The 25,689-nt window shown below is 36.4% G+C and overlaps 1 protein-coding gene across 2 annotated transcripts in view; it reads right to left on the bottom strand.

Moving 5' to 3' along the window:
- The window catches only part of ENTREP2 (endosomal transmembrane epsin interactor 2), a 144,160-nt gene that overhangs the window by 12,989 nt on the left and 105,482 nt on the right, over positions 1-25,689 (bottom strand). For both annotated transcript variants that reach the window (XM_064456591.1, XM_064456592.1), the window contains exons 5-7: positions 14,826-14,933; positions 5,158-5,318; positions 4,397-4,532 (exon numbers count right to left, since the gene is read on the bottom strand). In XM_064456591.1, the coding sequence (XP_064312661.1) occupies positions 4,397-4,532; positions 5,158-5,318; positions 14,826-14,933 (405 nt within the window). The remainder of the gene's footprint in view (positions 1-4,396; positions 4,533-5,157; positions 5,319-14,825; positions 14,934-25,689) is intronic.

Below are 25,689 nucleotides of genomic sequence, written 5' to 3'. Positions count from 1 at the left end.
TTGTGAAAAAAGCTGACTTAGCGATTCCTGAAATCAAATATTGCATCTCAAAGTTATACACTATCTTACAGGCAGAATAAATACATACATTTTATTTACATATCTTAGTTTCACAAACATTTCTAGATTATGACAGTTCAATCTTCATGTTCCTCCCCCCCCCCCCTTTTTTTTTTTTTCTTTAGTTTGCCAAAGGGAACAATTATAGTGCTGACAGAATTTTTTGACCTGGGAATAAGACAACTAAGCTTATTTGACACAAGGCACAGAGCAGCTGTCAGTACTCTGCTTTGACATCTTGTTGGAACAGAGCTTGCACAGAACACACCATGGACCCAAGGTGTATTCCAACACAAGCGGGAGACATATTATTTTACCTTGTGGTTAGGTGTTAATATTGGAAGTCCTTCATCTCACCTAGAGTAAGGGGTCATTTACTCAGGGAAACTATAGATGGGAACTGTTCTCAGCACTCTGCTCCATGCAATTAAATTTGTATCAGCCTTTCACACCTTTTGAAATTTAGAGGGACACAAAAGCTCATCCACCACACATCGCATCCCTTCCCAGGCTCTGCCTCAGTCTCAGAGGCTCCTACAGAGGCTGAAAACCCTGCAGCAACATACCTAAAGACACGGGGCTGCATAAACAAGATAGCATTCTTAGAGGTGACTCATCATTACGTGAATCAAAGGACACTGCCTCTCAGCTTAACTTCTGCATGCTTGCTTAGGTACTGCAGACTATATTACATTACATTTTTCTCTAATTACAACTGCTGAAAATTAAAAACAAAACAAAACACACCCACAAAGCCAACAAACCTCACAGCCAAATCCCAACAATATGACAAATAGACGGGACAAATTTACACACACAGAAATTGCTTCTTGAGTCCCAATGGAAGACTGTGAATATTCCTCTCTATACAAAAACTGACACATAGAAAAAAGCACTCATCATGTTTATCTCTTATGGGCCTCATTGATAACTGGCATCCTTAATAGTGGGAAACAGAGATTTCAAGATTTTGGGCATGCAAAAGAAATCAAGGATATAATTTGAATTTTGGTTTCTCCTCCTACTTTTTTTTCCAGTATTTAGCCATAATTTGCAAAACAAACCATTTAAACTTATCAAATCAATGCATTAATTTTTCCTTTTCCTTCCCTTGTTCTTTTTCCATTCACAGTAATTGCTGAATGTATTTTATATGCATTTGGAATTATTAACCCTCTTGCTTGGGGCAAGGAGAACCATGGTTTTAATTGCAGGAGATAACACTGACAATTTTTAGCCAGCTGAGTTTTGGTTCACGTAGGGATGGCACTTGGTTTATACCAGTTCCTGCACAGCCTAGGGTAACAAAACCTTATTGACTTGCACATCCTCAGACACAAAGCTGGTAAAGCCAGTCACTAAGCTATCAATAGGAAAAGGAAAGATAAACTATGCTTTTAACAAGTCTGCACAGCCTACAGGTGAGTAAACCTTATAAAACAGTCACTTGTGTAATTCATCCAGAACCCTGATCTGTTTGTTCTTGTCTTTCCTATATCCAAGTCAATACTTTGCATGGAAAGCAGTGTGAAAAACACTTTTTTTCATAGTCATAAAATGGGAATTCCTAATCAGTACAGATGACAACAGCAATTTTTACTTAGGCACAACCACTTAAATTAGCACTGACATTTGTTGTCCATGAAATGCATGAAATATTTAGTCTAATTTGATACAATCTAATAAAATTCCAAGGACCCCAATCCATTTAAAAACAAAACTTATTGCTTGATGCTCAGTAAGAGGTTTTACAATTATGACATTATTACACAATGGTTTCCAGAAGCACTTCTGTAGCTAAAGCTCTGCCATGATTTCCATTGCAAAGTCTGCCTTCGAGGGATTTATAAATCTAGTTATTTCAGTTCATACCATGCTATAGCTTGCTGCATATTAAATGGGAGCAAATGTATCATGTAAGAATTTTGGTCTCCACTTTGTTCCTCTTGTAGACCTAAAGCTGTCTTTGACTTTGGCTCCATTCCTCCAATTACAGATCAACTGGGACACTGACTGCAAAAAAATCCGTTAGGGCTTTTGTTGTCAAGATAAGTATATGGCTACAAAGTCACTGTGTAGGCTTTAGTTAGCATTGCCAATGTACTTCACTTCTGATATTCAGCACCTGGTGTTATCCTGCTCCTACGAGCTCTCTGAACCACCAACTATCAGGCATATATAGGCTTACTCCTGGTAAGAAACTATATAATTATCACCATTTAGAAATTAAAAATCACCTCTCATTTTCACTTGTGATTACAACAAACACTTCTGGAACCCCGGTGGCCAGAGATGAATAGGTAAGGCACTGATACTGACCCCAGATGCCAAAAAAGTTACAGTCAATACATCTGCTTATTGAAGCTCATGCTCTCCTTGCAAAAGCATGACTTCGCTGCTTTAAATTAGGCCTTGTTAAATTATACTTTTATTATATGCTGGTGCTATTGTGCTGCTGGATGTCAATGCTCATACAAAGTGCAATCTCAATTACATGAATGCTCAAAGTGATTTTGTGCTTAAGTATAGAGAAAAAAAAAAATCACCAAAAAATATCAACTCCTCCGGGGCCTGCAGGTTCCTGAGTAACTTTAAAGGAAAAGGATGGAAATTGGATAAAAATACTTTAGAAAGGAGATGGCCTTGGAAACTCCAATTTTGCTGTTCAGAAAAGAACTTCACTCAAGTATCTTATACTGATTCATTTTATTATAGCCAAATAAATTAAAGGTAGTGCAATGCTTGGCCTAATTATTGTGGCAGGTTATATTTTATTTTGGGGAAATGCAAAGTACTCCCCCCTCTCTAGTGTGGGGGCAATTTGGCAACCTGAACACACATATTTCCACAGTGTGCTATTAACAGCTGAGAAACAATATCTGGAATGCTTGATTCCTTGGGTTTTTACTGAAGCCTGCAAGAAATCACAGTTTCTAAAAGCGAATTTAAGTATTTTCCATTTGTGACAGCTGATTCAATTATCACAAATCACTACAAGCAAAACTTTGCTCAAATTAGCTTTGGCTGTACAGGCAGATACATATATTCCATAATTCCATAATTCCAGCTTCAGCTGAGTTGGCAGAAAGTCAGCTCAACATTGATAGCAAAATGTAAATATTTGCCCGAAGTATACAGGATCCTTTCTCAAAGTTCAGAATAAAGGTGCTATGCACCCTCAGGAGTAACTGTTTCTGCCATATAACAGCAGAAGCTATTAAAACCTATAAGAGCCAAAAGTACAAGCAATAGATGAGAACTAGTCATTGCTTTTCATAGGAAGAACACGTCCCTCTCCTTTTATCATTCAAATCTTTGCTCTGTATGGTTATCGGCTAATGTAACACTGAGGCAGGAATCAGTTTCTAGCACTTTGGTGCCCAAAAGGAGCCTCCTTACAGAGGCTGTATCTTACAACTACTAAAGCATAAATTTGGCACCGAGTTCAAGGCATCCTGTCAAGACTAGAGCATGCCATTATAAGAACCTATACTATTACCAGATGCTCCCAAGTACTTTTCCAGAACTCTGACATAAGTGGGGGACTGTAAATGTGTATTTTAAACTTTGTTAATCTAAGGTTATTTACAGAGATTTTTGTTAGGAATTTTCAAGTACATGTTCTACCTTAAAATGGGAATTCGTGATTATCTTGGCTCAGATTCACACGCAGAGCAAAACAGAATGGCCCATGAGCTCTATGCTATATACACATATACACAAACATAAGGCAGTTATTAGCATTACATGTCACAAGACACAGTTACCTTTTTTCTTATTAAACCTATACTGTTGTACTGAGCTCCAACTAAAAGTAGTATATTAAAGTGAGGCAAATCCACTATCATCAGTAGTTGGAATAAAAAATATTTTACAGCTCTAGGTGTTTTTAAGAAAACAAACCTGCTTCCTTATTACCCAGAGAAATTAAGAAATGTAATCTCATTTTTAAAACATCCTTATCCTTTTCAAATAAGGAAAAACACAGTGCTTTGGTGATTCCAATCCATTCTTCGAGGGTTTTGATACTGACAATCTAGTATCATATTACCTTTTTAACAGATGATAACAGCTGCAATATTACTACTTATATAAGCATTTGCCCAACCATGGACAAGAAGATAGGATAATACACGTTAAGAAAATTGGTTAGTTAAAACCTTTTAAAGACAGACAATTGTCTGAAAAATATGCCTAAAGAACATAAATATTTTCTAGCGGTTGTTCCCCCAAAGTACAATTAACAATTAAGTTATTTGAGATCATTAAATTTAAAACTGTGTTGCATCATGAAAATTTGAAGACTATGTAAAGAATTTCCTTGGGCTTTCCTCACCTGACTGGTAGGCATCTCTCCAATCACTGCCTCATAAGGAGGGGGCAACTCAGTTGGATACAGCATTCCTGGGCTGTTAATGGTCACTTCGTATAAAGCACTGAATGGGGAATGAGGGAAGTCCAAATGGAGACCTCTGTTTAAAGACACAAACAAGCAAACTTATTTTTAGAAATTGCACTGGATTTATTTGGTAAACTATGACCTACATCACAGCAATGTAGAGTGTTCTCTGAATTCAAAGCCAATATACTACAAAGCATTATACTGAAGAAATTTATTAGGCAACCAAAAGAAAGCCCTCATTCACAGGGTAGCTTTAAAAATTATATTTCATTTTGGATGCCAGCCATCTCTGCCAGCTCGTTTTGCAGTCATTAATGTCCTTCACTACTCCACAATAATACACATTAACTGCAATGATTTCCTTAGAAAATTACATCTCCTATTCAACTTCCAGTGTGTATTAACCACTGTGAAAGGATTACCTATAAACTGATCTCTGCTTTAAGTTCAGATATTGTTATCCTTGTTGTAGTTAAGTTCAATTGCTTCTCTATTACAGCAGTGCTTTAACACAAATATTTCTGCACTTGTTAGGTGCAGCCTAACAAGTTTGCAAAAAAAGGTATGTAATCTCTCTGGAAAAGAAGCCCATAATGTAAGTGAAGGACATTACTTGGCTTCATATTCTTTGAAAAAGCTTCATAGTCTGCAGCTCAAACTATGTAATGACTGTAACTACAGGGAAGAAGAATCACCTCTGTGCTTCTGTTACTGGTGTACATGTGTATTCTGGTGGGTAGTAGGGTGGAGGCGGTATTGGTGGTATGAACTCATCAAAAGCCAAGGTTTGATGCAGGATAGTTCCATGTGGAGTCATGCAGTCAGGATTGGTAGAATGTGGCCTCTGTGGCAGAAACTGAAATGAACAGGTCAAGTTCCTTCAGATGGTAGAAACATTATCACCAAGAAGAGAAATTTTAATAAAAGGTCAGTATTAGCAATCCTGACCAATACCCAATTTCATTAATATTCATACTGAAATGAAAGAGACACTTCTGGAAGCATAAGAACACTTGGGGTCAATGAGGCGTGTGAGTAAAACTGCCAAAATATAACACAAGGTTTTACTAAAGACAGAGAGGCTTGTGACTCAAGGTCTGTCACTCTCAGGATGCAGAGCATAGACATTTAAAATTAAACAGCTATTCAAGAAATACTTCTCCTTGTAATACAATTTTATTATAGCACTACATAATCACCTGTATTTTAATAACTGATGATACAACTACTAAAATAACTATTTGCATGGTTTTGTTTCCAATCTGAAATGCCTTGTGCTTATAGAAAAAAATCCCCCAACCCCACTCCCCCCCAAAAAACCCAAACAAAACAAACCAGAAACAAGCTATTAATTAAGTTTTGAATAAGACAACTACAAATACCCCACCTATTTTTCACTTCCAGAAAAAGGGCCATTTATAACTATTCTTTATTATTGTAAAATAAAATATTCTTAATAGCAGTTTGTGGTTTGATGATACAAACACTGCACCCTTAAAGGTGGTATAAAGGTTTTAAATACTGGTATGAAAGTAAGAAAAACATTTATTCCATATAAATATCTCAAAACCAAAAGGAAAATAACCACACTGAATAATACAAAGTAATAATACTAAGAACTACTGCCTGTCAACATTTGTGACGAGAACCTAATCATTTTCTCACATAGCAGCGGTACCAAGAAGCCATTCTGATATCTTCGATATCAGAAACACTAACTTAGCAAGCCTTCTTGCAACAGCTTAAACTACTTCAACATAAATATGGACCACTACGCAGATCACATGGAACCCAGTCACCTTGACCTTGCTCTAGATGGTCCCCATGGATAAAAGGGGATCAAAAGACAATCCAAAACCACAGAAGAATTCTTTCTTCTCCAGGCAAGCTTCTCCTGTCATATCACTTTTCTTGGATCAGTAGATGACTTGGTCTTTAAGCTCTTGCCTTTTAAAACAAATGAGCTAAGAAAATCTGGTGAAGGCACATTTCTTTTTTATACTGGAAGAAGAGAATATATGTCTTTGTACTGTTGTCTCATTACATTATTAAATCCATGATAAAGACCTAAGCAGCACTGAAATAAAAGGGAACGTGCTTATGCTTAGGAGATCCAGCAAATTGAAAGTAAATTACCTTAACTTTTGATGTCACAGTGTTTTTTAAATTTAACTTGGTGCAGCAGTTATGCTGAATTTGCACTACCATAGAGATTATACTGCTCTTCGGTATTTAAAAGGTTGAGTTACATCTTAATTCTACTAAATATACTCTATCCGTGTTGTTTCAAAGGTCAAAGCTGTAATAATGCAACACAACAGAGGGTCGAGAATGACTAGTTTCAATTGTTTGAGAAAATGAACTATTAGTTGCTTACTAATCAGCCCTCTAGAGGTATTTTCACAAGTTAACTATTTAAATAAAGACCTCATCTGCAGAATATATCATTATATCTTACATCCAATCAATGACTTTCAGCCACTGTAGCCTACAGATGGTACAGGAATAAGAGACACGGCATCTACTTGATTTACTCTTCGTTACATAAGATGTCTGATGCTGTTATGCACTCTCTTTCATGTGAGAGGTGATGCTGTTATCATCAGTACTATCAGACATTTCTACAGGTTTGCCTTACAGAACAATACTATATTTTTGCAGTCATTCAGTCTAAATTCACCTCATCTTTCAATAGCCATTTCCCAAACTGTAACATTACATTAATATTAACTGTTAAACTCCAAACTTCTGCCCTCAGCACTCATCATTTGGTCTGCTACCATCCCAAATATATTGAAGAATCTTTTTGGAAAAAAGGAAGTGAGACAAACTTCAACTTAGTGACCTAAAAACTGTATAAAAATCTGTCATGACAAAGACAAATATCTGTACACTCTGGCTTACATTTTGTACCCTACTTGATTCTACCAAACTCAGGACGACACTAATATTCCTAGTAGAGGTGATAATTTCGGTCATTTTTACAGACTGGAAATTAAACAATTTTCTTTTACAACTTTACCTTCTCCCAGACTATTTCCATATACTGCCATGGAACCCCAGCTTTGCTTTGCACCAGAGAACATGTAGCGCCATCCCTTCAGCTCTTGAGTTCCCTGGAGCTTGTTTCATTCAGCCATATATAGGGGGCAATACTCTTTTAACACTCCTCAGAACAAGGCAATTAAACACATAGCACTTTAACAGTGAGTGAACTATCAGCATACATTTTGTGGGATGTGACAGAAGGGAAAGGTTTTACACAGGGTAGAAGAGTCTGTGGTTGAAGAAGGAAAAGACCTAATGTTTAGATGCAGTTCAGTTTGACAGTAGAATAATTTGCATCCCATTCAAGAACCTTTACTGTGAATACAAATCATAGCAACAAACTCTGCGTGACCAACACTGAAAATGAGTGGCAAAACAGACATGAAAGATGCACATATTTGGCGGGGTGTGTTTACAAACAACAGTTTACCTGTGTGATATCATCCTGCTGGAAGGCACAGAAATTAAAGTGAAAAAGGCTGTAAGAGGGAGACTAGCAGGAAATTAAATAATAGCAAATATAAGGGATTACCACAAAGAACAGACATCCTTGAGAAAACAATTGAAAAGCTATTAAGTGGGAATTAAGTCATATCTTATTCCGTACTACCCTACCTACTAATCTCTACTAGCCTGCAAGAATTTATTATTCCTACAGTAAAATGTATTTTTAAAATCTTTAAGGGTTAGTCTCAAATGGTGAAGGCTGGCAGGGGCTCAGCAAAGACTTAATACTAAGTTCATAGGTAAGAAAAAGACATGGTAAGAAAATGCAAACAGTTGACAGAGCTGGACTAGGCAGAGGAACACTGACAAATGCTTTCATAAGAAAACACACATTTTTGGTATTAGAAGACAGTTGCAACTATATAATCAGTCTCAAAGCTTTCGTGGCAAGTAGGATAAGCAACAACAGCAGCCAAATCAAACACAGGGGTGAACCATTTGGTCACAAGTATAAACAAGATCAAGTTGCATTCAATATGCTTTTACAAGCTATAGCTCACGCTATGGAACAACTCACAAAGCAGGTCACTTAGCCAGGCTTTGGGGATTAAACCAATGGCCACTGCAGAAGCAATGGACACAAAATGGTTGCAGACAAGGTTAAACAGGAAATAGCATAATTGGTAAACACTGTAAATAGTCAACATGGTTAAAAGCTTTGCATAACTTTATAGCTATATCAATAGATATTTTGAACGTATCTAGTAGGCATAAATAGATATCCCTTGGCTCTGGAAATCCCAAATACCCAACTATTTCTGTTGACCACCTGGAGCTGCTGGATGCTGGGAGTTTTCAGAAATCCAACAGGCAATGAAATACAAATCTAGAATTCATGCACTTCTTTTAGGAAGTAGCCAACCTTACTGGTTTGCATTCAAACTACTATGCACATGCTTTTTTTTTTTTTTTGCCATCCTTGGACTAAAGATGGCCTTACTTTAGTCTATTGAACATGTCTGATACCTAACAGGCATTACACATAGATTGGTGGATGTGCAACACAGTGCACACGGTGCACACAGAATTTTGTGTGTTTTAATTGGGCACACCTAACTTTGACAGAGTTAAACAGCCTGATTTAAACAGTCCTCATCTTATTTCATACTAAGAACTACTTAATTTGTTATTTGGTTTGCAGTTATGAGGGAAGAATAAAATATGCTACCCAGTTGCAGCAGGGTAAACAAGGAAGCTGTACAATGCTGCTGGTTTGTACCCACTTTGTGACCCTGAATTCAATACAGAAGTTAGCCATGGCATCAGCAGCAAATTGTTAGCAAGCAGAGAATTAGAAACTCAGATGTTAGAAGCACACCACTTCCAGTGAGAGCAAAAGAAGTAAAAGTTTTCTGAAAATGAAGTTACGCTCAAGGATCTCTGTGCCATAGTAATGAGAACTCGACACAGCCAGTGCTGTAGCGCTGGACACCAGTGACATTCTCAGCAGGCTTAGAACCTGTAGCAAGACACACATAATGTCACTTCCTAGTGAAGAAGGCAGTGCTTTGTAGAATAGCAGAATTCTTCTCAGTTTTTAGCTCTTCAAGGTGAAATAAACACCATTAGAAAAACACAAATAAGATTGTAAAACTCACTCTCTTTTTTTATTGTCAGACCAGATTTCCAGCTCTTCACTGAGAGGTCATCTAAAAGTTAGTCACTGAAGTGACTGGAATGATGGGAGTTTATTATTGTTAATAAATTAATTAATATTACTAATATTTTGAGTATATTGAATTTAAAGCTGACAAAGGAGTATGAATTTAGGAACTGAAGGAACAGCAGGTAAAGACTGTAAATATAATTCTCTATGAAACGGCTACCTAGTGTGATACCATGGGGAAAGTCATTCTACTTGACATCTAAGAACTCTTCATCAGTATTTCCAGGTATGGGACATCCCCACTAATAATCAGAGGCATCCTCTATTCTACATATTCTGCAGCTGATCAGCACTACTGACTCTATGTGAATGACAGTTCTGGGATTCACTTAGCAACTATGACACATCTAAACCAGTAATTGCCATACAACAGTATGTGACTAGTGCTCTAACGGAATCTTCTTCTCTAGAGTATTTCCCATATCTGCATGTAATTACCTCTGCCTCCATATCACATTTAATAAATTTACTGCATAACTTTGAAATGAGTCCTTTGGAGACACCAGGGTTTGTTATCCTCATTTCAGTCTCTACGTCATTTATTAAAATCTGCTAATTCTTAGGAATGGGAAATAAAAATTTCTAATTGCATGTAATTAAATATTGGTGTGTTATCTACAGTAAAAGCTCTCTGCAATGTACTTGGGTCTATAATTCTGTCTTCAGTTAACTGTCCTCCTCCTGGACAAGTTGCTTTTTTTTCTTTTCTGAAACACTGGAATCAGTATCTCCTGGTGGGAAAACGTAGATATTAACTGTCTGCAAGAACAGCACGATCATGGCTGACTCTTTGAATTTGTCCCTGGTCTTTGCAACACATTTGCAATTGCAACACAGAAGACACTTTGATATAGAAAACATAGATTCAAATTTTTCGGCTCTGTTGTTTCCAGTTGCTGTACCTATAAGCATCACAAACCATTAGTTCTGTCTCAGAGGGACTAGTCTGTGACACATCTTTCTTGAAATACTGACCGTATTTTAAAGTCTTAAATATTAAATATTCTTACTCTACCAATAAAATTTGAAAAGGAAAATGGTACATTTTCTTAAAATGTCAAAAGGTTTCCACACCAGAGGTTTCTCTTTTACCTTTTTATTTGTGGTGGGGTTGAGGGGAATATTATTGCAACCATATTTACATTTAGGATGTTTCTATGGACGCATGTCATTTGCAACAGATATTTCTAAAAAGGCTGTCACCTGGGCTTTACAAAATCTTTAAGTGAGCTTTATGCCAAAAAAAAAAAAGTAATATTTAGGTTCTGATATAATTAAGTTAAATAAAAGTTGTGTAATAACTTAAGATCATTCTCACTTAATTTGAAGCTTTATCCTGAAGGGGTCTTTTTAGTCCTATTTCACAGGGATAAGGGGTTAAACAATGCCAGCAAGACATAATCCTCATACAGAGGTGCTTTATTTGAGGTGTTTGAGTAGAAATATTAATTCAGCCTATTAAGTTAATGACACGCTGAATTACCATTACGGCTGATGAAAACAGTAATTATATGTTACAGCTTGCGTGTGTCATCATTACCTTATTTCCTTTACAAAAAAGGAGATTGGTTTAGATAACATAAAACACAGTTACTAGTAGTGATGGTGATAAAATCAGAATACACTGAATGATATTAGTGCCAGTACTTCTACGGTAAGTACTGCATAAACAACTTTGGAGTGGAAAAAGGACTGGAATAGGTGTACTTCATGCTTTACCTTGGCCACAGTGGGCATAATTTCTTGTATTTCTTTGTTTAATTCAGGCAGCTACCTTTTGAAGAAAACAGTGTGAATTTTTTACAGTAGCCATTCGTCAGACAAGATATGAACTGAAACTGCCTTAGGCAACAAATGAAATATCATAGAAGTGACAGCTTGGTTATTAAGAGATGTTTCTTCACATTACAGAACATTGACATAATCTGATTTGATTCACATTTATCTGCTGGAGGGGTAGTTACACAGAAAGAACAATTCTGGGAAGCCCTGTAATGGAGTGCAACCTTAAACTAAACTACTGAAGTAGTGAAACACATAACAAATGCTATTTCAATTTTTAACTATGGGATCACTTAACTCTTGCAGCTTTAGTAAAATTGGTAGATACCTTTTTCCTTCCTGAGCAACTGTGTATATTTAAAAGGGTGAGAAATGTTAAAGTGAGGTGAAAAATGTGGGGTACTTTCTGGAACAGCCAACTCAAAGAAGGAACAACCTAGGAAAATATGTTTTTGTGTGCCATATATAAGTAAAAGCTAGCGGAAACTAAAGTATAATGCAATAAAAATAGTTTGCAATATTAACAGCATTTTTTCCCTTACCACTTGAAACCAAATGTTTGTTTGGTGCAATTATTTTTAATCAAAAAACACCCTTTAATTTCATTGGAAAATTTAATCTGCGCTTACTACCAGACAGCTTGTGTTTATATTTTTCAGGGCATTTTTACTAAGAGCTCAGTACATCAACAGGTAGCAGTTTCCAATGAAATACTGTCAGTTTGCTTGCTTGAATCAGATACTCACTGTATGCAAAAGTTAGGAAGAGAGCAGAGACTCACAATACATTGATGGAGATTTTCTTGAGTCCATATTATATACCAGCTCTATGTTGCTAGGCAATAAATACCTGAAGCACACAGAACAGCTTCATGCCAGAAGAAAACCTGAAAGTATTTTATATTTGCAAAAATTCACCATTCTAACTGATTAATTTCTGAGACAAGAACACTAACACAGCACACGAATCACAAAAGTGATGACCTAATGATAACCTAATGATATCCAAGCAGGATGTTCCCTATTGCATAATGCTTTTGCTAACTAGGAATTATATTTTTTTGCCTCTGTTTCCTACAGGACAGCCTATGTAGCTCTTGAATATTTGAAGAACAGAGTAAAAGAATTAGCACAACAATTAAAGTCTTTTCATCTAAAAGGGGTAGTATCTCTTGATGCTGCTATTTTACGCTTCCAGCATGGTGCAACCCTGCTAAGAGAAGATGCATACCTCAGTGAAAAGAAAAAGGAAAAATCACAAATCAAGCATTAAAAGGCAAGAAAAAAGGGAGTAAATCAGTTTTCTGGGTGCAGAAGAGCAAAAGGGAATTGCAGATCACAGGACAATAGACTGAAAACAGTGGAAGAAAAAAGAAATCTTCAGGTCAGAGTTCAGCTGGTCTAAGTCAGCATAGCACCAGGGAAGTTACGCTCACTTAGGCCTGGTAGGAATCTGGCTCAGCAACCTGAAACAGTAAAGGGAAAAACTTGAGGATAAACAAGAAAAGACTGGGGTTCAACAGAAAGATATAATTTCCTTCATCTGTGGAGAGGTAAGAAAATTTTTGTCAATGAAGCTGAAAGGGTGGGAGAAAGGACAACCAAGCAGGAAGACACCAAGACAACAAAGCTGGAAGCACAAAGCATAGGAAGCAAAAAGAAATTTACATAATGGCACCCTTGCCATGTGGTAAAGAAAGAATTTTAGGGAAGAAGTGCAGAATGAAGCGCAGAGAGAAAAATTTTGTGCTTTTAAGGTATTTGACTTCCTATTGAGATTACTGCCTCTTGCACATGCCTGTCAGAAGCACTTCAATATCATTCTTGGTTCCTTGTCATCTATATATTTTTACTCCTCTTACACTGCTAAATACCTTAAAATTAAGCATAGGTAAGATTCCTGGAATATATATAAAAGGTTACACTTCAGGATCACTGCTACCATTGTTACACTAGACAGACAGATCTTTCCAGGTGTGATGATTACTTCATCTCCCTGTCATCACTGCAAGGTGAAAAAAACCCTTTAGTCAATGGGCATTCTTGTAGGAAATATCATTGGGCAGGGGGTGGGGGGAGGGGAAGAAGGTATGAAAAGAATTAATACCTGCAATATGATAAAAATCCTTTAACATTTAAAATACAACATGTCATCAGCTGAAATCATTATTTTTGTCAATTCTGTTTGACGTCCAAAGTTTTTTAATAAGCACCGTTTACAAGCCTCTACAAGCACGCACAATACACGTACACAGAGGACTATATCAAAAAAATGCATTTATGTACCACTTGTAGGCATTTTGTAGACACACGTGCCTAACTCATTATCGTTACTACATGAAGTAAAAACCATATCACAGATTGAAGATACCCTTTAAATAAGTTTGCAACCCAGTGACTGGAACACTTGTCTAGAAAGGACAGCCTTATCTCTGTAATTCATGCACTTGAACTCAAACCAATATCCATGGCAGCTAGTGTCTTCTTATTTATTTATTTATTTATTTTTAAATCAGCCACATGCCTGCATGGCAGGTTATACAACATTCCTCTGTTGCATAAATGGTTTGCAGCTAAGTTGCTGGGCCACTATTTTATCTATGTGAACTTAGAAAATACCAGAGATTTACAAATGACTGGTATTAGCTGTGTGCACTTGCCCTCTCTTACTAAATAGAGGATGTTTTCCTAGATTAGCCAGTAATAGAGCTGAATTCAAAACAGTATACCTGGCCTGCAAAATACAAAGGATTTTAAATTTCTCTTTTTTTGTTTCAACAGTACATTGAAACCTGGAGAATCACAGCACTCATTTGTGATAGGAAAGATGATCCTTTTCCCATCTTGTTTTAAACAGAAGTGCTACTATGAAGCTGAACCTTATGAAAACACTGTTACTGGCACAGGGCTGTAAAAAGTTCCAGTTTTGAACTCATACTTCTCATACTAGAAAAGTAGTGAAAAATAGTATCTCAAAGCTAAGTAATTGCTCTGAATAGTGTGGGAACTGAAGATAATGAACTTGTAATGACAGAAAATTTAATGTGCATACAAAACAGAGGTTAATAACCTCATTAACAGAAATAACATACTCCAAATGGCAAAATCCTGATTATAACTCTCTAATATGTAAGCATTTTAAACACAGCAGCTATTCATACTGCATACATCTGTGCGCTATATTTACATAGATGTACGCAGATAAAATAATACACCTGTATACACATGTTCTAATACTACACAAAAGACACACAAATAGGCTTAATTTTATAAGCAAACAGTAGGTACAAATAAGTGTAAACATGTAAGGACAACATGTAATGTTGGACAATATCCTATGTTATCACTGAAACATACTCACCATTTGCAGAAGATCGGAAGAAACCATTTGCATGCAACACATTGCTGTTGCCAAAGCACAGACAATGGTGGAGATGATATTGAGCGCGCACACACTGAACAACAGGTCCTGTGAAAAGACATGTATCATAATATGATCTCTTATTTTAGGGACAGAAAGGATGGGAAATATTTTTGGCCATTTGATAATAAACACTGTCAACTGCTATCGATGGATACGGTCTCAATTGTCTGTTCAGCTCACAATAATTTTTTAAACCAGTTTGCAGAAGGAACAATTACAGAACCAAACACCTTCCCTTCCCCACTTCTCACAATACATTTGGTGTTAAGGATTTCCTCAGAAATATTGATATTTCAAGTTTTCCAGTTTCTTGAGAAGACAGATTACTGCATTCACAGTGAACTCCAAGCTACAGATATCACAAGAAGGATACTATGAAACAGAATTCTGATATAAAACAAAACAAAAAACCGAACAAAAACAAAATTACAGAAGTTTAATTGCTTTCAGTAATTGAAATCTACAACTTAGGGTTGTGTGCTTAAAAAAAAAAAATATCAGTGGAAACTCTAGTATGAAATAAATAATTTTATCCTGTGTCAGATACTCTATGCATTTGAAACATTGTTAGATGTGAGAAAAGCAGTGATTATATCTGGGTATTTCACCTTGCGCTGATGAAGTAAGTGCATACAGCCATGTTGCCTTGTAAAAAACCCGAAATGTTTAAAATAGAGTATTATTATAAATAAAGTATTTCTCTTTACTAAGCAAAATAAAAGAAACATTTGAATTAAAGCTGAAACATTTTTATAGCAAAGGTATAATTAAAAAAAAGCATGCATCTCTTCCAATCACTGGATTATTTTTTTTTTCCCCACAGCTGGTGAAAAGGAACACTGATTTAGCATGCTGGCAACATTTCAAAACTACTACAACCCTTCTACAGCAATTGCATAGCTGTTGTACTTGTGACAATTATGTGGCTCAGTTAGTATTCTGAACAGCCAGTAAAAGTACTTGAGAAAAAGTACCATAGAGAGCAGATGAAAAACAAAATCAAAGTTAATATACCATAAGTGAAAACACTTATTGTGCACAGAATATTCTGTAGCATCCAAGTTTGAAAGAATATTTCAGTGACTGCCAGTGCCTAAAATAACTTCCATGCTTTAAAATCAATGTATTGTTTGCTTTACTTTTTCCAACAGTACCGAAAAAATAATAGGTGCATATTTACTCCTGCCACTGCAACTGCATACTCCTCAAGTGACCTTCACTTGAAGTTGGAAATGCCAGCCACGGGAACCAGGCAGATATTAAATGGGTCAACAAGTTCTAGTCATTTTATAGCTTACAATGAGCCAGATTTGCTCTTGCTGATCTGGTTAGTAGTTTTCTGTCTTCTTGGCCAGTCCCTCCGCCAGAGGAATAATGAATCAATAGCATCAATGGCAAAATACTGGAAGGGCCAATCTCTAACTCACATACAGAAGGTGATACAGAGGACTCATTCAAATACAAAGTCATATAGACCCACTTAGAGCATTCAAATGGCAGTAAACAGGCAAGTAAATCCCTAGAGATCAATTAGTTAACAGTGGCATAAAAAGAGATTAAGATCTTTCGTGTTCTGCTTTCCACATGTAAACCTAGGTAAAGGACACCAAGGCAGACACAAGATCTAGGGCAGAAATAGGACTATTTCCTACCAATAAGAAACTTCATTCATTGCTTATTACAGCCATTTAGAACCAAAAGACATAACTAATCCAAATGCATAACTTGATACTATTTATGCTAAATAATAAAATCTACATCAAAATTGTAAATTAGGATCTAAAGTGTCTTTAAGACTCTCATCAACTTACATGCCTCAGGATAGACTCCACTGTGCCTTTGTCACTCATGACAGATGTTTCTTTGATCTGTTCCTAAAGATCCCACAGCTTCATCCCACTATTCCAATGTTTACCTTTACCATCAGTGTCCTCCTTATGTCCATCCCACAATTGAAAACCACTGCTCCTTTTCTTCCATAGCTTTTGAGGGCAGGCTATTACACAGCAGACTTTTATAACTTTAAACTCTATTACTGTGCTTTTCCTCCTTTACTGCATGGCATATTAACCCCATTTGCTCCCATTTCCTAGGCCTCCATGGATAAAGAGAAAAAAAGGATTCAATTTTTTCCCCCACTTCCTTCCTCCCACACTCTAAAGCACAGAGTAAAGCCAAGTAATGCTTTTAATTTTCAGTTATTGTTTTCCTTTCTCTACCAGTAACTCTATAAAACCTATCCAGACGGTGTCAAACCAACTGCTTTAATTTTTACTGATTGCCAGCTACTGTGAAACAACAAAGTTAGTTGACTCTGCAAGTACACTGAGCTGCAGTGGTGTCCCAGGCTGAACACTCACAATGATCACTTCTTTGTTGTGGTTTGAGATTTTTTCCCTTGACAGACACGGGTAGCTGAACTCAGTTTGCTATTCAGCATTACATTCGTTACGTAGGGCAGGGATTACTGTCCACAGTAACAGTGGCTGTCTTTCCACAGACTCCTTTTCCAGGCTAAATATACAAAAGTTAAGAGTATTGTTCCTATTGTGATCTTTTTGAAGGTGAAGATACAACTAGAATGTTTCAAATGCAGTGATGCAGAATTTTTATATATTTCATAAAGATCACTAAAGAGCAGATGTCTATCAGCCAAAAACATCACGAGACAGCAAAGCTAAACAAATTCGGAAAAGATACAAGTTTAAATTTTTAACAGTGAAGGTAATAACTGAGCAATGATTGTGGTATCCTCACCACCACCAGGTATTTCTTAAAGCAAGACTATGACTTTTTTTGTTGTGTTATTTGGGTTAGTTGTGGTTTGGGTTTTTTTCCCTTTTCTTTTCCTAAAGTCTGGTTCAGCTCAAACAGGAATGAACCCACAAACCAACAACAAACCCTTCTCCTCTGCCCACCCCTTCCACCCCCAAGCAAACATTTGTCAGCCTCAGGCAATTTACCATTTTCAGGGAATTTCCTCCCGATGCCCTGTAGAACAAGTAATTGGGTAATTCATAGGACACTTATTTATTCAACTATACCTAGCAAGTGACCAGGAACAGGCTTTCAAGATCTAAAACCCTCCATGGCCAAACATGCTACCAGAAAGACAGTGTAGGTGCTTAATGCAGTTTCCAGCTGGAATATGACAACAATTAAGATATTCTTCAGGAAACGGCTGTGAAAAAGTAGTAACCACAACAGGGACAATCTTAACTCTCCACAGCACCTGGCCACAAACATTTATAGGGGTCTAAAGGGGAAGGAAATCTGTATTAAATACAAAAGCAAGGAGCTTTAGTGACAGATTTTTGGTTGGTATCTGCAAGAACTACACTAATCAGGAAACACAACACATGAATCTGTAACAGTGTGAAATATGATTCTTTGCTCTTCACAAATGGCTGAATCAATCTTCTCTTACACAGTACTTTTCTGGGTATTTTCATCTTTATAAGACAAAAATCTGATTCGTCAGCGTGTTCATATGGTAATGCTCTCATAGCTATAATGTACTATGTAAAATTACTCTTCTGCAGCTTATGCATACAATTTTCTTGCCACACCTTAACTCACTAATCACAGAGGACACAAATCTCTAAGAGTGAAGCAGCTGTCAGACTTGCCTGGAAGCAAGCCTAAATTAATTCAGATATATACCCACAAGAGTCAGATGGCATTGTGAGCCATTTCTTTGTGGCCAGTTGTTTTTCCCAAGTAGGTCCCTCAGTAAATCAAAAGCGAATTTTAATTTAATACTGATTTATGAAAAAAGCAAGATTTCATGGTTCTAGTATTCTATTTTTATCATGGCTTAATAATTACCAGATTAATTGGGTCATTAGCTATATAACTGTTTATTGTGTTTTCCCTCCCTAATAACAGACACCTTTGACATACTGTGGTTCCACAAAACATACTTGTGCGTTCTCAAGTCTTCTGTACACTATCATCCATAAGTCTTACTTAAGGAGAGAACATCTAAATTTTCTTATTCTTTCACTGAGTTAAGCTGTTTTCAGTATTACTCTTTTAACACTGTTTCTGTGCTACTGCACCTCAAAGTTCTGCCTTTATTAGCACAATTAAAAGAATACTCTGCAATAAGTTTTTAAAACACAAATAAAATTTAAAAATCACAAAACAAAAAGTATACTAAAACTAAACCTTGCCTTTATATCTATTGAGATTCCACCCCATCTTTAGTAGGGATTGCCTTCTTACAGAAACCCTCCCATACTTCCTACGCCTTCTTCTCCATGACAGTCAAAGACACCTTTATGATCCTGTACATTCTTGAAATAAGCATACTCTTAAATCCCTGAGAGTTCAAAACTGCGTCAGAAGGAAACAATGCTTGTTGCACAAGATTTGAAGTCTTGTAAAACATCTCAGCTGGAGATCTTCAGAATGAAAGCAGAGCATAAGATCAAAATGAATGTAATTCTTCAGACACACAAAGACTCTGTAGCACCAACCTCTTAACCCACCAAAATGTTGAAAGCTATATTAGATGAATTGCACGAAAATATGGCTCTGTGTGGAACAGAAGATGCAGACACGGGGATTTAGCCCTTTGTGGAATAGTCATCCTGTGTCAACATTTCTCAGAAAGACAGCGTTACAAACAACATTGTTTCCAGAAATACTGAGCCCCAACAATGCACACCGGCAGCAAACTTGAGTAACTACTAAATTCAAGAAAGCAACTTCTATCAAACCAATTCTGCTAAGCCAAAATTGTAAGTGGTTTCAGGTATAGGACTCCTCTCACATAAATCAATAAACTGAGAAGCAGAGACTGCCAAGAAAAGGAGTTGTGTTGTCCAGGTTAAATGGCATGTGCGTTGACTGGCTTTTTGTCTTCTACTAGTATAATTTTTATGAAACATGCTGTAACCAAAGAGAACAGGTTGATCCTTTAACTATGGAGGAGTCAATGAGATATTTGGAGAAATGAAAGTTATAAACAAAAGAAGAAATATAACAATTAACAAATAATTTGGACAAAATAGCACAAAGTGCTCTCTCAAACAGAATGCAGAAATCCTTTCTACCATTTCCGAGATGAAACATGGCCTAAATACAGAATTCCATGAAATGTTAGTGATAGAACTCTGGACATGAAGAGTCAAAAAATCACTGTATGAGCTTTATAACCTCAAAAAGGGGGCTAAATGAACCTATTTATCTCCTATTGAGGAGATACTCTGGTAGGTGCTCTTAAATATTTATCAACTAGCTTTCAAAAGCTAGTTTTGTGTGTGTGCGTGCTCTCTTCCTTCACTGTGCTTTTTACAGCATAATAGCTGAAAACTATCTGGTGAATAACAAAACTATTAATACCATAATGCAAGTATAGAATAGTCTATTTCAGTTTGATCTTACATAACAAAAAGAAGCAAGTCTTCCAAACCTTAGCTCAAAATGAAATTGAACATTTCCCCAGTCTGAAAGTAGTAAGGTCTGTAATAGAGCTAGTAGAAATGTTTCAGCAAAAACCTGCCATTTTGACACATATTTAATTTCATTTTGAATTTCACAAAAAAACCCCAAAGTTGGAGCTTTCAGATCTAATATGCAGCAATATATCACAGAACTACTTATGTTAGGGGCAGATGAACAGAAACAGAAGAGATATTCCTTGCCTTCTCTCTCGTTTACATGCATTAAGTCTAATTAAGCTGAAATACCTCCCCTTTGGGTTTATGTCTACTTGTTAGACTGGAAGACAGCCTTTATGGGATGTGTTGTTAGTTTCTACTGATTTTTTTTAAGCTGGTTGTGAGAAAGGATTTAACATGTTCGAAATTTAACCAGCATCGGTATTCTGATCCTGATGCCACAACTACATAAACTCCACACCTCCCTAAGCATCTTAGCTACAGAAAAGACATTGCTCCCTATAAACATCAACATCATTCAGAAGTTAGGTTTCCCAGTGCTTTCAGGTACACAAGCAAGCACTGCTGGCTACACAAACAGAATATGTATACTTAAAATAATGTAACGGTTTCTTTTGCTCTTTGTATGTTTCCAGAATTATGGAAAATGTCCTGGCATGCTGAGTCCCTGGCATACTACAGTCCCATACTGAGCAGTCTGCCTCAGCTGCAGATTCTGAATATTGTTTTTTTGTGGAGGGCACACAGGTGAGATACCTGTAACTGTCGTTAAAATTAGGACACTATTCAGAAAGGTAAGAAGAGACTAGGAACTGGTTGTGAAAAATGTAATTTAAAAATTCTGAAGTTCTGACTACAAGCCCTGAACATCTAAGCAGACCAAAGTCATGGTTTGCATTGCTGTGTTCTATCAGGCACTGACAACAGTTAGCCAAATTCAATCATGCAGTAACAGCCTCTCTCTAGCAAAATGACAGCTTAATATTTTCCCATGCTATTCTTCTACAACCCTTAACCATAGCCCTGTAAAAGGATCCCCAATGCTTTTTTGGGGGGCATCCTACATGCCATTAGATCTTTCAAAAATGTTTACTTCTCTTTAAAGGAATTGCTTTCAGACTTTAGCTGATGAATGTAAGCTGCCAAAGCCATAATCTTTGCAAATAAGTGTAATTTACAGGATACTTTGCTAACTACCTTTCTCGACCAAGTAATAGAGAAAATAATGACATTTCTTGAAGGTTTGCAAGATAGCAACTAATACAGAAAATACACCAGAAGTCAACTTTAAAACACACTTTTTCTTTTATGACCTACATAATAATCTCCAGGCAATTTGCTCTTATCTTTTGAAAAGAGAGCTAATGAACTGTCAGACATCCAAAACAGGCACCCAGCATACTCCTCCCAAAAGATGCAGGATTCGTTTTGTCCAGGTCTGAAAACGGAAGTTAGAGATTAGGACGAAGCTGTATATATGCACTGACATTCAAAATAAACATCATTTAGTGCAATCTTGTGTCAGTCTTCCATGGTTTTTTTAGCATCTAGAGAGCAGGGGAGTTTTCTGTTACCTCAGACCAACATATGTGTCATGATGTTTTATATTCACTGCTGGAAGAGACAAGAGCAGGCTATTTTCACATTGATGCCTTCAAGGTATGAGCTAAAAGTCACATAAGAAGTTGCTTACATCCATGATTTGTTAAATACTAGATGCTTATTTCTAGATACCCTTGGGCTTTTAAGAGAAGTATTCACACAGGTAACTTACTTTCATAGAGGATATTTTCTCTCCTTAATCCAACAGAGGATACCCAAATTTCCTTCAACCAGAGGATACATAAATTTTCTTCAACTTGTAGATGAAAACCTAGAGGAAGCTATTCCACTTCGGAGACAAGTACCTTTATTCAGCATTTAAAAATCACACACAAAAAATTCTCTCACACAAAGGTAAAGCTCTGAGATTGACAGTCACAGATTGCAACAATAGCAAGGAGTAAAGTTTATGAACACATCTGGGAGGACGATTGCTGCTCTTTTTGAAACTATATTCAAGTATCCCAAAGCAAATTCTAAAGGAACCAAAACCCCCAAACAACACAGAGGAAAAATATTGGAGCACTACCTTACTACCACCTATACTAAAGTATTTATACTTAAATTTCTCAGTCAAGTCTTATTGAACACCTAAGAAGCAGGAGATTCCTCTTCAAAAAAACTCTACCAAAAAAATGAAATGAGGAAGAAACCGATTTGAATGATAATGTAGAGCATTTCAGTGGAGTTGATATCCACAGGGTGATACCACCTGCTTCAACTGATATTGTAGAGAAGAACCCAATGACAACTTTATATGGTAGGGCAAAAGCATAGACTAAAAAAGAAGTAAAGCTAGAAAAAGTTCTAATTTTTCAAGTTAAAAAAAAGTCATTCTAGAGTAGGTTAATTGCCTGCTGTGATCTACAGGTAAGAAGGCTTTAAATTCAAAAGACTGAACGCAGAAACATTCTTAACCAAGGAAGACTCAGTAAAGTTCACTGAAATTCTTTCAATTTACTTATCCATGAGCAAAGGATTCTTAAGTGGATCTCTAGTAACACAGAATCGATCAGCCAACTTCTCATTCAGGGGAAAAAAATACAGAGATTGAAGACAGTAGTGCAATCTAAAGTCAGCAGAAAACAGCTGTTAACAGAGTGAGCCCTTCCCTCTCCCACCGCAAAAAAAGCTTTCTTAGAATTTGGACTTATATGAGAAAGACATCTATATATCTTGCATTTGTAATACCATGTATAGCAGAATGTCACATAATGGAATTCTTGCTTTTTACTTCCTAGAGAGCAAAACATATTCAAACTTAATACATTTAAAAATTTAGTAAAACAATGATAGACCTGAATAACCATTGCTGAGTGACTGAGTAGTCCTATTTCTCAGATTCAGATTACTAGCAGACACAAGATTATAAAATGTAAGCAACATACATTGATAATAATATTCAAGACTGTAACACTATGTTAACCACACTGTCAAATACCCTCCTCCTTCTTACTAAAAGCTAACTTTATTTGAAACTACAGCCAAAAATAAAGCTATTCCATTACCTGGGATGTTTTCTAAAAGGGGTGTGTTCTTGTATGAATGAATGTGAAACAGGGTTACTTAATTATTTTATTCTAAGAAATAAAGATGAAATGCAAACTGAAATGCAGAAAAAAAAAGATGACACAACCGTGTCTCAGTTTAATACTACTAAGCTGTCAGTACATATAGGAAACTGAATGGGAAATAATTTTCTCATTTTAGAACCAGAGCTTCTTTGCACCGTTGAATAGATTCAAATTGTGAAAGCTCTTAATATTATCTGAATGTTGTATTTCAGTATTTCCATTCTACTTTTCAATTTCTACCAAGTATAGTTGTAGCAGCTCCTGGCTGTGCTAGGGAAGGAGCAGAAAGGAACAACCTCCAATAAGCCAGAAAGGAGATTAAGTTTGACAAAGCATAGGAAGATTGTATAAATAAAGCTCCTCTCCCACAGAAAATATACAGGTATATTGCTTATTTCATAGGCTTCTACCTACAAAATTTGTTGTGAGAAGAGGGTACCCCACCATCCTCTTCAAAAACCCCACTTGTATTCCCAAATATCCAACGATCCTCACAACTTTTATGCCAGTGAGATCAGACAACATAAAAAACAGTTATGAAACTTCAGTGCCTTAGGTTGCTCAGCCTTGCCCGTCCCTTTAACCACGTTTAGGCATACTCAAACCTTGAAACTCTGTTCCCACATCCTTATCTTTTTCCCATATCCCTCTCCATCACCAGTTTGCACGTGACTGCTAAGGTAAGTAAATGGCAGGAATTTTTTGTGGTTGGTGAGTGACTGATGGCAAGGGAAGAGATACTGGTGAAAGTGACTGTGTCTCAAATTTTATCAAAATGAAATATTACCTGCTGGTAACCTCAAGATAAATTACAAAAAATGAAATAAAAGCAAATCGCACTCAGCACTGCTACACATCAACCATTTCTTTTTTGTAGCAGTCTTAGGAACACACAACCCATATTTTGAAGTGCACCACTTTTCTGAAGAGTGACTACATAAAAATACATATTCTCTTAATCTGACACAATGCCCAAAAGCCTATGGAACACATTAAAATAGGAGCTGTATTACAAAACCTGAGTATTTTTAAAAATCTGAATGTTTAATTGAAATATTTTTTATATTTTGTATTCAAAAATATCATTTTAGGATATAATTCAGTGGGAACATCACACAAAAAAAACCTTACAGTAGTATATTGAAAAAGGAGTTTGTCCTAAAATCTCATTTTCTCTGTTTTCCAAACTACTGGGTGATGAAGCAGCCAGATGGTATTAAACAAGAGTAAGGAAAAAACTGGTGACTGATTTATCACTTTGATGACTCAACTGTCAAAATAATAATTTAACAAAGCAATTTAGAACAGCTGTTAGCACATGCAATTACCTGACAGAAGCCAAGAAAATCTCTGGAATGAAACATGAAAATGGTGTAAGCCCCCATTAGTGACGGAAGAGGTGGCAGAACTAGATCCTTTATAACCAAACAACACTCACTGCAAGTGTATTCACCCTTCTGAGATTTTGCCCTTCAAAACGTAATTTGTACCTCCTATCACAGCAAATATAAAGGAAAACTGGAATACTACCAATTTTTTCTAATGGTGAGCCATATCCCTAGAGTTCCCTCATCTTAGAAAACAGTGTTAATAACTGAATTTCTCTCTACTATTGGTTGCCTTCCAGAAGCAGCTGTAGAAACCCATATCAGCCAACCACAGCTGCAATACATGTAATAATACATGCATTCAACATTAACAGCAAAAACTCAATGTAATTTTAGGCCTGGAAGGGAAGTACTAGATGACTGACAGCAGCCTGCATACAAAACCAGGCAGTAGGTGAATTCCTAGAGAACTTTGCTTCCATATATACAATATCTCCAAACTCATAAATAAAGCAGAAAGGCACATTAACCTTCAGAGAGCATTTCACTTTGTTTTACACACTTTATTCATCAAATGCATAAAGCACCAAGTAAAAAAAAAGTTTCTTTGAAAATTCCTTACATTATGTAACCACCAACCACAAACTACTGTTTTGTACGCGCTTGAAATGAAGCCAAGTTATGACAATCACACCAAAGGACTTTAGCATAAGCCCCATGAAATTCTATGCTTCAAGATAATTGCTATTTATTAAAAAACGGCAATGGCCTTGCTTAATCTGTCTCCTTTTACCAAACTATTGCAGGAGCTCCCTAATTCCTTTTACATACCCACTAAATATAGATTATAAATAAAGTAAACCAAAGTAAAAGAAGAATCTTTGGACAT

The sequence above is a fragment of the Phalacrocorax carbo genome, chromosome 7 (assembly GCF_963921805.1).
Source record: "Phalacrocorax carbo chromosome 7, bPhaCar2.1, whole genome shotgun sequence".
Taxonomy (NCBI): domain Eukaryota; kingdom Metazoa; phylum Chordata; class Aves; order Suliformes; family Phalacrocoracidae; genus Phalacrocorax; species Phalacrocorax carbo.
The sequence above is the reverse complement of the archived record's forward strand: the minus strand, read 5'-3'. Positions and strand labels throughout refer to the sequence as shown.